The sequence below is a fragment of the Pelodiscus sinensis genome, chromosome 14 (assembly GCF_052426305.1).
Source record: "Pelodiscus sinensis isolate ZL-2025 chromosome 14, ASM5242630v1, whole genome shotgun sequence".
Taxonomy (NCBI): Eukaryota; Metazoa; Chordata; order Testudines; family Trionychidae; genus Pelodiscus; species Pelodiscus sinensis.
In genome coordinates, this window is record NC_143065.1 from 24979228 (window position 1) to 24994184 (window position 14957).

Here is a 14957-nt window from a genome sequence, read left to right on the forward strand (position 1 = left end):
TCAGTGGCGGATGTGCATGAGGGGGTGGAAGTGTGAGTTCTGGGCATGAGAAGGCGGGAGAACTTTCGCACCATGCACGACTCCGAGGCACTGCCTCCTGCTGCTCCCATTGGTTGGAATCCAGCCACTGGGAGAAGTGGTGAAAGCCTCCAGGCAGCGCATCTATGCATTGCAGTTCCCCAGTGGTAGTGCAAGGACCTACTTCTGGCTCTGCTTCTTCCCCACAAGCCAGATCCAGCAAGGAGACTCAGGGCTATCTCCCCCACCCCCAGCAGGAAGCCAGCAGTGGTGCTCCAACCTTGTGGGAGATGTCAAGACCAGAATGCCAGTGCGGGTTCCCTGCTGCGGGGAGAGGAAGGGAGGGAGTAAGGGGCGGCTGAGCTTGAGTTGCGGTCCACCTGGAATACAGCCATGGACCACTAGTGGTCCATGGACTGCAGTTTGGGAACCACAGCTTTAAGCAATGGGAGTCTTTTGACTACATGGCCTGCTCTAGAGAACCAAGCGTTCCATTCATTCCATTATGTATGAACTTTCTGTGTGTCTCAGTGCCTCATTGTTTCATTTTTCTGTTTTGTCTGCCCTCCTGCCTTCCCACTTCCCAAAGAATGGAAGTGACATCAAAACTGGCATCAGCCCTCCCTCCTGGTGAATCTTCCCTCCCCTCAGATTTAGGAGAGGTGGTCTGGCATGTGCAGCAAGCAGTAATTTCCCCCTCCTCGCTCCAAATGTCAGTGAATTCAAAGGAAGATTCCTTTAGATATTACAAAAGCTTTGGTGTCCTACAAGAAAATCACATTTTGCAGGGAAGCTGCCTGCTCACTCATGTTCCACCCACAATAATAGTAATAATGGTATAAATTAATAACACACCGCTATTACATAATACAAATGATCCTTGTAAAGCAGGCTCTTCCCAGAGCACTTGGATTAATGAACTTTCATAATCTCTATGTTATCAAACAATATTAAAATAAAAAAATGCTCATGAAGTCCTCATAAAACCAAACAGCAAAGACGAAAAGGAGGGGATGTGATAATCTGTAAAGCCACAGAACTCCATCCACAGAAATCTGATGTTTGAGGGTGGATTTTCGAAAGGATTCATATTTGCCTTAACTCTTCTCCTATAAAAAAGTCAGTGCTGCAACTCCCTTTGACAGTAGAAGAGAAACTGACTTTAAACTCACACCATACATGTGTTGGTCCAATATTCAGAATATCACAAAGTTGCTTTTTCTGAAACCTTTATCATTGACAAAACACAGGCCACATATTTGATGAAAAAAGTGATCTATTTTGCTCACTATACAGCAAAACCCTAGTGGCTATTATAATTATCCATTGAGTATTGTCAGACATTGCTTGGTTTTTATATGTCAGACAAAGATTTGGTCTTATCTAGTCTTGATTCTCATCTTTAAAAAACATTACTGTCAACCCTTCTACCTACCAAAATACTGCCTGAGAATAAAATTATAGTTATTAGGGCTAACTAAAAGCAGAAAATTAAGTTAAAATATTTAGAACGGTTTGAATTTAAGCCATCATTTTTCATCCCTTACCTGGGAAATCTTCATTGATCTCATCCATTTCTAATACCACATCATAAGGTACACCAGCTTCTGCCAATAGTACATTCAGTTGTCCTGGCATACGGCCTGCTACCGGATGGATGCCAAACCTGGAAACCAAGAAAGCAAAGAAGCCAAGTCATGCTGAACTAATAGATGCCGACTGACAAATGTCAGCAATACTACACATGTGGAAGCAGTCCAGTTCCAAATCTTCATATACCTGAACCAGATGCAGAGAGAGTGCTATAAAATACTGCTACTTGGGAAAATACAATTAATGTATATACTTGTAATCAGTACCAGAAAGGGAACACTGGGCACCCCTGTTGGTTGAAAATTAACTATGTAGTCATGGCCTGGTGTTTGGTGATTTCCTTTAACTCTTAAGCCACACCCCAGAATCTAAATCACTCATGAAGACTGTGTATACAGTGTGTGTGTGTGCACTGCACATAAATGGGGATAGAGCCACTTTAAACAGCGATGTGGACAAGGATTCATTCCATTGTCTAATGGAGGTGGTTTATTGATACATATTCTTAATAAGCACTTGCAAAATAAAATCCACTGCTGGGGAAAATTACTCTTCCAAGAATTTGACACAAGAACTGGAACTCTTAATATTCTTGTCAAATTTTAACAAAATGAATGTCTGAATTCCAGAGGCTACTCAAATATTCACTTCTCAGTTGATTGCTACAGCAGACCTGAGCTCTGTCAATGCTGAGTATTAAAGCTCTATTTGCTGCTAGCAGACTTCCAGAACAGAAGTTTTCAGGATTAATGCAGGAAGAAATATTTTTCCCCTCACACTGAATTTCTAATTTAATTAGATGTTTTTCAAAATTCTACGCATATTTACTAATCAGAAAGCAACTCATTTTTTAGAAATATATCTTGGCTCATTTGGGGACTTACGTAAGTGTCTATTGGAGCCCCTAACCAATGCATTCAAGTGTGAAAAGTGAGCCTGTAATATTGAATGGCATGGTCTATAATATGTTACTAAAGATTTCTTATTGAAGATTCATCCGTGCTGTTAATGTTTGATGTACAGTAAGTGCAATATTTTCCTGGCTTATTTCAATGATAACACTGTGAGCCAGATCCTCAAGTGATATAAATCAGCATAGGAATAAGAGGCTGGTTCCCTTGAAACCAATGGAGCTACACCAGTTCACACCAGGGGAAGATCTAGCCACCATATGCAACATACCTGACTTTCTTTCCTTGTTCATTTAGCATTTTCACCATGTCAGCGATGGGATACTGGGCCTTGGCTGCACAAAGACCCCAACCTAAACCATTAAAACATGTCAGTGTTCTACAAAGGAAGCTTAGCATCCCTCAAAAAAGCACCACATAGTGCTCATTAACCAGCAGATCTTCTGCATTAATGCATTTTAGAAGCCACAGTTACTGCCCACAGGACCAGCAAACCTTATTTTCCTTCTGGAGAGGACACAGAACTAAAGGTCAAACTGAGGTGTCATTAGAGGAGGTTTTGGAACAAACTGATAAACTTAACAGTAGCATATCACCAGGAACAGATGGCATTCACTCAAGAGTTCTGAAAGAATTGAAATGTGAAATTGTAGAACTATTAATTGTAGTCCTATAATCTAAACTTTAAATCATTCTCTGTACCAAATGACTATAAGATAGTTAATGTGACACCAGTTTTCAAAAAGAACTCTAGAGGTGCTCTTGGCAATTACAGGCTAGTAACTTCACTAAGGGTATGTCTAGACTACACGCCTCTGCTGACCGAGGCATGTAAATTAGACATACCGACATTGTCATTGAAGCATGTATTTAAATATCCCCCTCTTCATTAGAATAAAAATGGCCGCCACGTTATTCCGGCTCAGCTGTTTGTCGGCACGAAGCAACAGTCAAGACGGGGATTTACAGGATCGGTCAGCAAGACTTTCCTTGCCAACCGATCCCTGTCTTGAGTGCCACTTTGTGCCAACAAACAACTGAGCTGGCACAACGCGATGGCCATTTTTACTCTAATGAAGTGGAGGATATTTAAATCCCTGCTTCATTGACTATGTCGGTATGTCTAATTTACATGCCTCGATCAGCAGAGGCATGTAGGCTAGACATACCCTAACAGGAAAATTGGTTGAAACTAGTGTAAGGAACAGAATTGTCATACTCATAATTGTCAGACATTAATAGGAGTGTTCTGAACAAGACATGAGACGTCATTCTTCCGCTCTACTCTGCACTGATTAGGCCTCAAATTAGAGTATTGTGTCCAGTTCTGGAGTCATTGTGGATAGTTCTCTGAAAATATCCACTCAATGTGAAGCAGCTGGCAAAAAAGCAACCAGAGTGTTAGGAATAATTTAAAAATGGATAAAGAATAAGACAGAGAATATCTTATTGCCTCTATATAAATTCATGGTACGCCCACACATCTTGAATACTGCATGCAGATGCAGCCACCTCATCTCAAAAAATATATCTTGGCATTGGAAAAGCTTCAGAAAAGGGCAACAAAAATGATTAGAGGGTTTGGAACGGGTCCCATATGAGGAAAGATTAATAAAACTGGGACTTTTCAGCTTGGAAAAGAGGAGACTAAGTGGGTACATGATTGAGGTCTATAAAATCATGACTGGTTGTGGAGAAAATAAATTAAGAAAAGTTATTTACTTGTTCCCATAAGAGAAGAACTAGGGGACATGAAATGAAATTAATAGATGACAGGTTGAAAACAAACAAAAGGAAGTACTTCTTCACAAAATGCACAGTAAACCTGTAGAACTCATTGCCAGAAGGTGTTGTGAAGACCAGGACTTTAACAGAGTTCAAAAAAGAACTTGATAAATTCCTGGAAGATAGGTCCTCCTTAGCCTCTGTTTGTCAGAAGCTAGGAATAGGTGACAGGGAAGGAATCACTTGATTGCCTGTTCTATTCATTCCCTCTGGAGCACCGGGCATTGGCCACAGCCAGAAGACAGGATACTGGGCTAGACGGACCTTTGGTCTGAGCCAGTGTGACCATTCTTAAGTTGCACTGCAAAGGGATACTTTAATATGGCTCCTTAAGCCCATGGTAGCTCTTAGTGAAGGTTTCACTATAAATTACATTAAAAACCTAATAGTCCTGGCTACAACTAACTCCTTCTACAACCACCATATTCTGTTTCTGTGTGTATATGAAGGAGGAGAAAAAGGCCTCCTAGTACAAACGCAATTACAGGAGTAAATTTTATGAAATTAATATGTCACTTATTCCTGGAAGATAAGAAAGCAAATGTATCTTTGCAGTAACATTGATTAACATTGTCTGCATTCATCCGGCACTCCTGCACTGCTGGGTAAGGGGGATTTGGTCCCACATTCAGGGACATATAAGGTGATTTAAAGTTCCCTTTGTGCTTGCCCACTCCTTGGCACTCTGATCTTACCTGGTCTTCCTGGTTCCAAGGAGCTATAATGGCAGCTGGAGAATGCCTAGCTACCCCTCTTTCCCCCATCCATGCTCCTTGCCTCTCCTTGGGAGAAGAGAGATGTAGGACTTGCAGCAATGGGTCTACATCCCATAAGCTTTCCTCTATACAAAGGAAATCCTGCAGATATCCGATCATCTCAGTCTAAGTCAGCTTTGTGCCCAGGGAGCAATGCAAAAAGGCCCTAATACGTGGCAGCATCTGACCTCCCTACTGTGGTGATAAATGGAAAGTATTTTCAGAGTTCACACTGTGCTAATAGTCATATCAGTGTAGTCTTCAGCTACATCAATGCTTCTGCATTTGTTTCAGTTGCATTTGTGTTGGAACACATATTACTGGTGGGGATGTGTGGGAAAGATGGCTTTTTCATTTCCCAAGCTGAGTTTGCACAATTGTCATTCAGGAAAAAAAGCATTTTTTAACTTGTAAACTAAGCATTTTTATATAGAGCCTGAGAAATAATATGTTGGTATGTCCAGCACCAATTTTACAAAATCACTGTCCATATTAAACCACACATTTAGCCTACTCATGCCTCTGGGAGATAGGGATCACCAGCCCCACTTTTGAACATGGAGAAATTAAAACACAGAGGCTATGTCTAGACTGGCATGATTTTCCTCAAATGCTTTTAATGGAAAAGTTTTTCTGTTAAAAGCATTTGGGGAAAAGAGCATCTAGATTGGCACGGATGCTTTTCCGCAAAAGCACTTTTTGCAGAAAAGTGTCCGTGCCAATCTAGACGCGGTTTTGCGCAAGAAAGCCCCGATCGCCATTTTTGCCATCGGGGCTTTTTTGCGCAAAACAGTTTTTAGCTGTCTACACTGGCCCTTTTGTGCAAAAACATTTCCAGAAAAGGGCTTTTGCCCGAATGGGAACATCAAAGCATTTGCGCAAGAAGCACTGATTTTGGACGGTAGAACATCAGTGCTTTTGCACAAAATCAAGCGGCCAGTGTAGACAGCTGGCAAGTTTTTGCGCAAAAGTGGCTGCTTTTGCGGAAAAACTAGCCAGTCTGGATGCAGCCAGAGAGGTTAACTTTCTGGCTCAGGATCACAAAATAACAGTGTGCTAGAGACAGGAACTGAGGTGAGATCTTCTGATTCTAGTTCATGGTCTGAGGATGACACACCTTGTCCCATATATTCAACTGCTCTTCTTTACTGGTATAAAGCAGCTGTAAATCAAAAGATAAAGGCAGGGTAGGATTCCCATGTGTAGCAAATGTGGCCAGGACAAAAGGAGTTAAAAGGCATAGACAAGGTGCTATGGAAAACATCGGATTCCCAGCTGTCAGAATAGCTCTTGGGAGCTATTGTCCAACTGCTGATGGCCTCAGGAAAAGATTGGGAGGAATCAGAGGTGGCTTAAACCTTACTTCCCCAACTTCTGGCCAGGTCAGACAAACCCTAGGACCTGATCCACTGCCTCCCAGAGATGTTGGCAACCACTTTAATGATCTTCGCTATTCACACACAGTATGACTTGTTAAAAAAACATACCATCATCATCATATAGCTTATGCAGCAATAAATCCAAAGCTGGCAAATGAGGGATATTTTTTAAATCACCCGCATCCCACACTCTGATTAGGAAAAAACAAGAGATCCTTTTCCAATATTGTACAGTGCTCTAATCAGAATTCATAATCGTGTTCCAAATAAATTCTCCAGACCCTATGAAACAAATTTCTTTAAGCTCCTGGGGAGGAGAATATAAACATCTTGACCAGAAACAAATATTTAGGACTATGAGTATTAAGGGCCTAATTTTCAAATGTTGCTGAAAAAATAACCAATAGACTTAACTGCTATTCTTTAAAAAAACAGATTTGGATGGGGGACACTCAGGCAGTCTCTTTCCTTTCCCCCTAATTTATTCCTTCTCATTACAGAGGCCCCTCATCAGGATGAACCATCCATTTGGCTAAGACGGGCTGCTTGCAGCTGCATCTGGAGCCAACCATCTGCACTCTTGGGTCAGTTGGAGGGGCTTGCTTGAGTGCAAAGTGAGGTGTGTGCAACATTTCTAACCTCTGCAGCCCAGAGAGCGAGGGCCCGGGCCCAACACCCAAACTCAGATTCCAGCCGAGCTGCCAAGTAGAGGGTTGGCGTGATAACAAACATTCAATGCCTGCAGGCAATCCAACACACAATAGCAATTCTAGTTAAGGATTTTTTCCCCTACACATTTGGGACCAAGGCCTCTTATTATTAATACACATTCGCAAAACACACTTTTTGTGGTTTTCTGCAATGAAAGAAGAATTTGATTTGGCATATTTAAATCCAGTGGCCATCATGCGCTGCAGCTCTGAAATGGATGAAGAATTCATCCTGATCTGAAAACGCGTTTGCCATATATCGTTACACTCACAGAGTTAGAAGTTGCCTACAACTTTATACAACTGATTTTTGGTTTGATTGGTGGTTGCTGCAAATTTGAAATTTATTAACATCTGGCCTCCATTGAATTCAATGGGAGATTAACTCGAGTAAAGTCTGCAGGAGTTAGCTTATTATTTTTAAGGAATTTAGTAGCTAGAAATTACTTTTCTTTTATAAGGATTTGGGGAAAAGTAAAATCCTTGAAGAAACAAATGACTGAAAAAAATCACACAATACTGGTGCCATAATAATAGCACCATCCACAGAGTGCAAAATTCAGTTCAGCAAAAGTCTGCTTTTACGCTCAGAATCTGTAGTTGCAGTTTTCTCCGCCTTTGAGGCACTCTGCCATGTCACTATTTTTTCATCTGAGAACAGACAGGACTCCCTTTAGAGCCCATAGGGGCTACCATTTTGTAAAGTATCACAGGTGGGGCTGATTCTCATTTCCAATAGGGTAAATCAGGAGTAAATCCACTGAGTTTAGGAGTGGACGGGTGAGATTCTGTGGCCTGTACTGTGCAGGACAAGGTCTCAAAACTTCAGCTCAAGGGCCATCCCATCTCCAAAGGACATGGTGTCAGGGATTACTGAGGGGGAGGGGGATGGCTGACACAGGGCAGCAGCAGCCGTTGAGACCTCTGCCCTCCCCTCAGGGGCTGGAGCTGCAAGGAAATGAAGCACACTTGGCGGGAACACTTGCTCTGCTTCCCCATGGCTCCTGCACTACAGGGAGTGTGGAGGGCCCAACTGCTGCTGCAGTGTGATACCAGGACCCCCCACCCCAGTAATCCCCAAAGCCGCATCCTCGGGGAGATGGGGTGCCATTCGGGGGAGAGAGCAGGGCGGTGGCAGGAAGGGGCGGAGTTTGGGGGACAATAATGGACAACTCCCCTCTCCCTAGCCCACTAGGACTCCCGGGCCGAATTGCACAACTGCTCTGGCTGGGATTGCCCACGGACTGGGAGTTTGAGATCCCTGGTGCAGGAGGTCACTTCTGACTTAAACTCACAGACTTTAATGTGAATTCAGCGACAAGGCATCCTATAGCACCTGATAGACTAACAGATGTATTGGAGCAACTAACACATCTGTTAGTCTATAAGGGTATGTCTACACTACCCCGCTAGTTCGAACTAGCGGGGGTAATGTAGTCATCCGCAGTTGCGTGTAGCCGCATGGCACGGGGTCCGAACTAGCCGGCATTTAAAAATGGCGCCGGCCGGCTTCATGCAAATGAAGCCCGGGAAATTCAAATCCCGGGCTTCATTTGCAACTGCGGATGACTAAGTTCAAACTAGCAGGGTAGTGTAGACATACCTGAAGGTACTACAGGACTCCTTGTCGCTTTTGCAGATCCAGACTAACACAGCTACCCCTCTGATATGCTAATTCAGTACAGTGAAAATGGTGTGAAAATGGTGAAATTAGGCCCAATGTCCCTGTGGATGTGAGGATGATATGTATCTTTATGCCTATATGTCCCTGTAAGGAATTTGGCACTTTATAACATATCATCTTGGGTTTTTTTTTAATACCAGTGAGATGTAGATTATATTATTTTCATGTTTGATTCTCATAGTTTAGAAAGATTTTCAATATGCAGAATATCAATTTTAAAATCCTCACATGAATCTCTAACTTTCCTAGCTAGACTCCCTTATTCTTTCATAGCTATTTTATCAGTCATCATTTCTGTTCTTTCCTTTAACTAACTAAGCACAATCATAGAATCATAGACCTGGAAGGAACCTCACAGGGTCATTTAGTCCAGTCTCCTGCACTCATGGCAGGACTAAGCATTATCTAGACTGTCCCTGAAAGGTGTTTGCAACCTGCTCTTAAATATCTCCAATATTTCCACAATCTCGCTAAACAATTTATTTCAGTGCATATCCACACTGAGTGTTAGAAAGTTTTTTTTTTAATGTCCATCTTAAACATCCCTTGCTGCAATTTAAGTCCATTGCTTCTTGTCCTATCCTCAGAGGTGAAGGAGAATTTTTTTCTCCCTCCTTGTAACATACTTTTAAATATTTGAAAATGATTATCATGTCTCCTCCCAGTCTTCTCTCTTTGGGTATGTCTAGACTACATGGCTCTGTCATCAGAGCCATGTAGATGAGTTTACTAGACATAGGAAAATGAAGCGGCAATTTAAATAATCGCCGCTTCATTTACATCAAAATGGCCACCGTGCTGTGCTGATCAGCTGTTTGGTGGCACAGTGGGGCAGTCTGGACACTCCGTGGTTAACAAGGGAAGCCTTTGTTGACCGCTCCGGTATGCCTCGTGAAATGAGGTTTACCGGAGCTGTCGACAAAGGCTTCCATTGTCGACCACGTCATGTCCAGACTGCCTCACTGTGCTGCCAAACAGCTGATTGGCACAGTGCAGCGGCCATTTTGATGTAAATGAAGCGGCGATTATTTAAATCACTGCTTCATTTTCCTATGTCTAGTAAACTCATCTACATGGCTCCGTCGACGGAGCTATGTAGTCTAGACATACCCTTTCAGACTAAACAAACCCAATTTTAATAATTTCTGTTGCTCTTCTCTGGAGTTTTTCCAGTGTGTCCACATTCCTGAAATGTGGTACCCAGACGTGGACACAATACTCCAGTTGAGGCCTAATCAGTGTGGAATAGACTGAAAGAATTACTTCTTATGTCTTGCTTACAACACTCCTGCTAATACATCCCAGAATGGTATTTACCTTTTTTTGCAGCAGTGTTACACGTTGTTGACTCATATTTAGCTCATGGTCAACAATGACCCCCAGATCCTTTTCCACAGTACTCCTTAGGTAGTCATTTCCTATGTTGCATGTGTGCAGCTGATAATTCCTTCCTAAATGGAATTCTTTGCATTTGTCCTTATTGAATTTCATCCTATTTACTTCACAGCATTTTCTAGTTTGTCCAGATAATTTTAAATTTTAATTCTGTCCTTGAAAACACTTGCAACCCCTTCCTAGATTGGTATCATCCACAAATTTTATAAGTGTACTCTCTATGCCATCATCTAAATCATTGATGAAGATATTGAACAGAACCAGACCCAAAAATGATCCCTGCAGGACCCCACTCATTATGCCTGTCCATCATGATTGTGAACCATTGATAACTACTCAGTGGGAATGGCTTTCCAACCAGTTTTGCACCCACCTAGATAGTAGTTCTATCTAGTTTGCACTTCCCTAGTTTGTTTATGAGAAGGTCATGCGAGACAGTATAAAAAGCTTTATCAATGTCAGGATACGTCATATCTAGCGCTTTCCCCCATCTACAAGAGTGCTTTCTTTGTCAGAGTAACAAGCCTTCTGGAGGAGAGGAAGTGGCAAACATGATAAATCTTGACTTTGGTAAAGCTTTTGATGCTATCTTGCATGATCTTCTAGATCAGGGCTACTCAACTTTGGAAGCCTTGGGGCCACAATGATACTCACAGCACAGGCTGAGGGCCACAACGTATATGTGGTTGCATATATATGCAAATAGCTTCTTTCACACTGATGGGCATGAATACAAAAATTAAGCCTTAAGCCGTGGGCCAGACCCAAACGTGGCCAGTGTAAGCCAGTCAGCATCTCTCCGGTTCTGCCCACAAGACAAAGTAGCCAGCGCTTCCCACAATGCCCCAGCGCTAGAAATGCTGACACCCTGTACTCATCTGTTCCAGCCAGTCTATTTGCTCACCCCGCCTGGAAGATGCCTCACTGTTGTGAAGCATGTTTTCAGTGGAGGCCATGTTCAAAGGATCCCATCCATGGGTCACGCACTGTGCCCTGTGTAAACCCAAACTGCACCACAGGCTGCAAACGAGTTGTGGGTCGCATGTGGCCTGCGGGCTGTTATAGATCATGGATGCTAGATAAAGCCACTATAAGGTGGGTGCAAAACTGATCGGACAACCATTCCCAGAGATTAGTTATCAATGGTTCGGTCACAGTTCTCAAAATGTTTTGCGACAACTAAGTTATCCTGACAAGCCCACTATTAAATACTTGTATGAAGATATCTGAACTCTTACCAGGGGTAATGATGACAGAGTTAGCTTCCTTTATCATTTCAATGGCTTGGTCAATTCCAACTTCAGTATGTGTTCCAACAATTTCCATAGGTTTCCCTCCACCCGTAGAAGATGTACCAAATCCACCCAAAATCACATTTGGTAAGGACCTATTCATGGCCTAAGTGGGAAGATATTAAATGAGTGCATTGATCAAAAGCAATAGTTCTGATTACATTCAGAGAACTCCAAAATAAGCAGCTCATTTGATGGGAATCCTCATGTAGTTTGTTTGGAAAGGCAAGCTACAGTATTATTCAGTTCATTAAAGTATACTTTAACAAGACTCTAAAGACGATGCAGCAATGGTTCAATAGTTCAATACTCTATTTGGAAAGCTACAGTATCCCACTTGGCATATAACCCATACATTTTGAACGAAGATTTTCAGATGTGCCTTTGAGAAATTCTTGTGTTTTTCAGTCATGTTCTAATCATTTTTCTTTTCACAAAGCCACTCTAACATGTTTCTCTTGGGAAACAAAGACATTGATTTGTTTAAAGAACTCGCCCCCTCTTGCTCTTTATAAAACAGCATGTTTCTTCAAAGTTAGTCACTGAGTGAGATTTTTTATTGTAGATTGTTTGGTCCTTGTTAAAATGCAGATTGGCAATGCTGGGCTTACAAAGCAAATCATACTATTTCTTATTTCATTTTTGAAAGTAAGGTTAGATGCTGGATTGACAAAACTAGAGACTGTTCATCTATGGCATATCTACACTACAGAGAAGATTGACCCTCCAGAGGTAATTAACATAGCTGGAGTTGCATATCTTAAGCTGATTTTCCCCATTAGTGTAGACCAGGCCTCAGAGAACATGTACAGATCAGGCAACAGAAGTGAAAGCTAACCCACACTACAATCCCACCAATCTGACACGGAAGGGACACATTTAACTGGGGGAGTAACTTAGTATCTAGGCCAATATAGGTGTCAGTTCTGGTAGTGGTTTCTGAGACCACTAGGAACTGGACTGAGATCACCATTTATCCTTTACATCTAAACAGTCTGGGTATCGCATCCAAATTATAAAAGCCCTCCAAATAGTCAACAGATCCATGATAACTTTTCATTTATTTATGATGACCATTTTGGACTGGATTTAAACTGAGAATTGATCCTTTTTTTTAATCCAGTCTTCCACATTTCTCATCTTAAAAAGTTCCCACAGCAGAAACACTAGAATTGTTCCACAAAAGTCAGGATGTCAGTCCAAGGATTTACATTGCCATCTTACCACACACATGATGTAAGAGAGAATCGCTCCAGAGGACCCAATCAAGGCACCAACAATTGTCATCAGGTTGTTGTCGAGAAGGAATCCTTCTGCACACAAAGCCCACCCAGAATAGCTGTTCAAGACAGTGATGACTACAGGCATGTCAGCACCACCAATAGCTGCCGTAAGTGTGACTCCCTGCAATTTAATACACAACATGGAGAGAAAAACTAAAGGAAACTCTCATTTAAAAATGACAACATTATTACTAACATGCTAATTAAAAGAAAACAAACCAACCTACCATCAAGTACCTTAGTACAAGAACTCAGCTATTTCATTTCATTTTACACAATGGGTCTGATTCTATGAGGAGCTGAGCACTCTGAATTCTCATTTACACACTAGCAGCTGAATCCACTCAGCATCTCACAGGACTGGATGCTTACACTTTTTAACTAGGTTTCTAAAACTAGGTCATATCTATAGCAGTGATTTAGGTATATGATTGCGTATACATCTGACTAGACAAATGATAACTTGTATCGCTGAACTGTGCTTAGCTAAAATGTTATGGATTCCTGCAGTATGGTTCATGGGACTCTGTTATGGAATTTCTATAGGGCACCATAAATATTATGCATAGTGCTTTGTAGAGTCCTCCCAAGAATGCGAATTTTTCAGCTGATGTGGTGTTGCATTTTGATGGCATTCAGCAGATGCTGCAGATGAATGCAAGAATGTTACATTTTCTGTGTTTGCATTGGATGAAGACAGCACTTTCTTGTGTTCTTACCATGATTGAGGAAAGTCCAGAAACACCAAGTAGACAGGCCATCCCAATAGTGTAGCTTGGGTTCAACATAAACAGCCCCATACCACCCACAGTTGCTGCCAGCAACCCACCATTCAAGTAATGGCGACCAGGTAGAAGGAGTGGTGCTGAGTTCAATAAACCTGGAATTAAACACTGAGGTTTTAACATTTCAGACATTTTACTATATAAACATTTTTAGTGTTAAAGTATGGGAACCCCAGAGAAGCTGTAAGAGCAGGTACAGAATCAGAAGTTTGGCCTACTGCGGATGCAAGACAGAGGTATGGTTGATTGTAGATCCCTTCCTCCTAGCAACACCTCCTCAACTCTCAGCCCCTAGGAGCTGTTTCCCCGCTCCCTTCCCCCACCCATATATAAGCACATGGCCTTGGGGGAAACCTCCAGCCCTTTTGGCTGTCCTGTGTCCACCACTGAGGGGCTCTGCCTATTCAACAGTCTTTGAAGATAGGGATTCCTCTCAGACATCAAGGAGCAGTTCACACACACCAATCCCTGGTTTTACCCAGCCAGGATCATCCTGAATCCTCTTCTACTCACTGGCTGGCAACACAATTTCCATTTCAGCTGGAAGCCAAGGAAGCTGTTTGGTTCTAAATGTCAGCCATGAGATATCCTGCCACCATCAGACTGCTTCCCCAGACAACTACATCAGGATTTGGCATACTCAGTGATTTCCTTGACATCATTCCTGTCAGTATATAAAATGGGATGTGGCAGATGGCACCAGAGCAGCTTCCTATGAAATAGGATCACTCTGCCGCTGCTAATAGGGACCAGATACTTCTCTGGAGCATGAAGCTTCAGTGATTATTTATCCGTGAAAACTATTTTGGCCTCAAAAAGACCCCCCAGCATTTGGTATTTAGGTCACAATTTCAATAGTGATTTGGGATGCAGCTACACCTTTTTAGACTTGAGCTGTATCATATCAACACTTTTTTTCAAACTTTACATTTATACCTTGTCTCTCTTTTTAATGCCATGCACTATTAAACTGCATGTCTATTTTTCAAAATTGTGCAGTTACTGAGCAATTTAATGAGTTTTTATGGCCATAATCCTCTCATTTCACACTGGAGTAGCTTTTCATAGTCATATCTGAGCTGAGAAAATAATAGCTCCAGATATAGTCCACAGGAGTTTTTTTTAATCACATTTTCTATGGCCCCTATTTGTCCATCTCAGGACCTTCATCTTTGCTATATCAAGTGAGTGTAAACAAGCACTCATTTTCCCTCTGGAAGATGACAGGACGGGATTCATTAGCAGCTGTCACCAATAACCATCTAATATCTTCTTTTGGCCACCTACCAAACATTTCAAAGTAACTCAATTGTAAAAGGATCTGATTTTCAAAAGGACCTAAACATTAGCTACCCAATTCCCACAGG

The 14957-nt window shown here is 42.0% G+C and overlaps 1 protein-coding gene across 3 annotated transcripts in view; it reads right to left on the minus strand.

Moving 5' to 3' along the window:
- The window catches only part of LOC102453110 (NAD(P) transhydrogenase, mitochondrial-like), a 92723-nt gene that overhangs the window by 11040 nt on the left and 66726 nt on the right, over nucleotides 1-14957 (minus strand). For all 3 annotated transcript variants that reach the window (XM_006135049.5, XM_025190703.3, XM_075897170.2), the window contains 5 exons: nucleotides 13525-13685; nucleotides 12747-12926; nucleotides 11469-11628; nucleotides 2794-2875; nucleotides 1566-1684 (listed from right to left, as the gene is read on the minus strand). In XM_006135049.5, the coding sequence (XP_006135111.3) occupies nucleotides 1566-1684; nucleotides 2794-2875; nucleotides 11469-11628; nucleotides 12747-12926; nucleotides 13525-13685 (702 nt within the window). The remainder of the gene's footprint in view (nucleotides 1-1565; nucleotides 1685-2793; nucleotides 2876-11468; nucleotides 11629-12746; nucleotides 12927-13524; nucleotides 13686-14957) is intronic.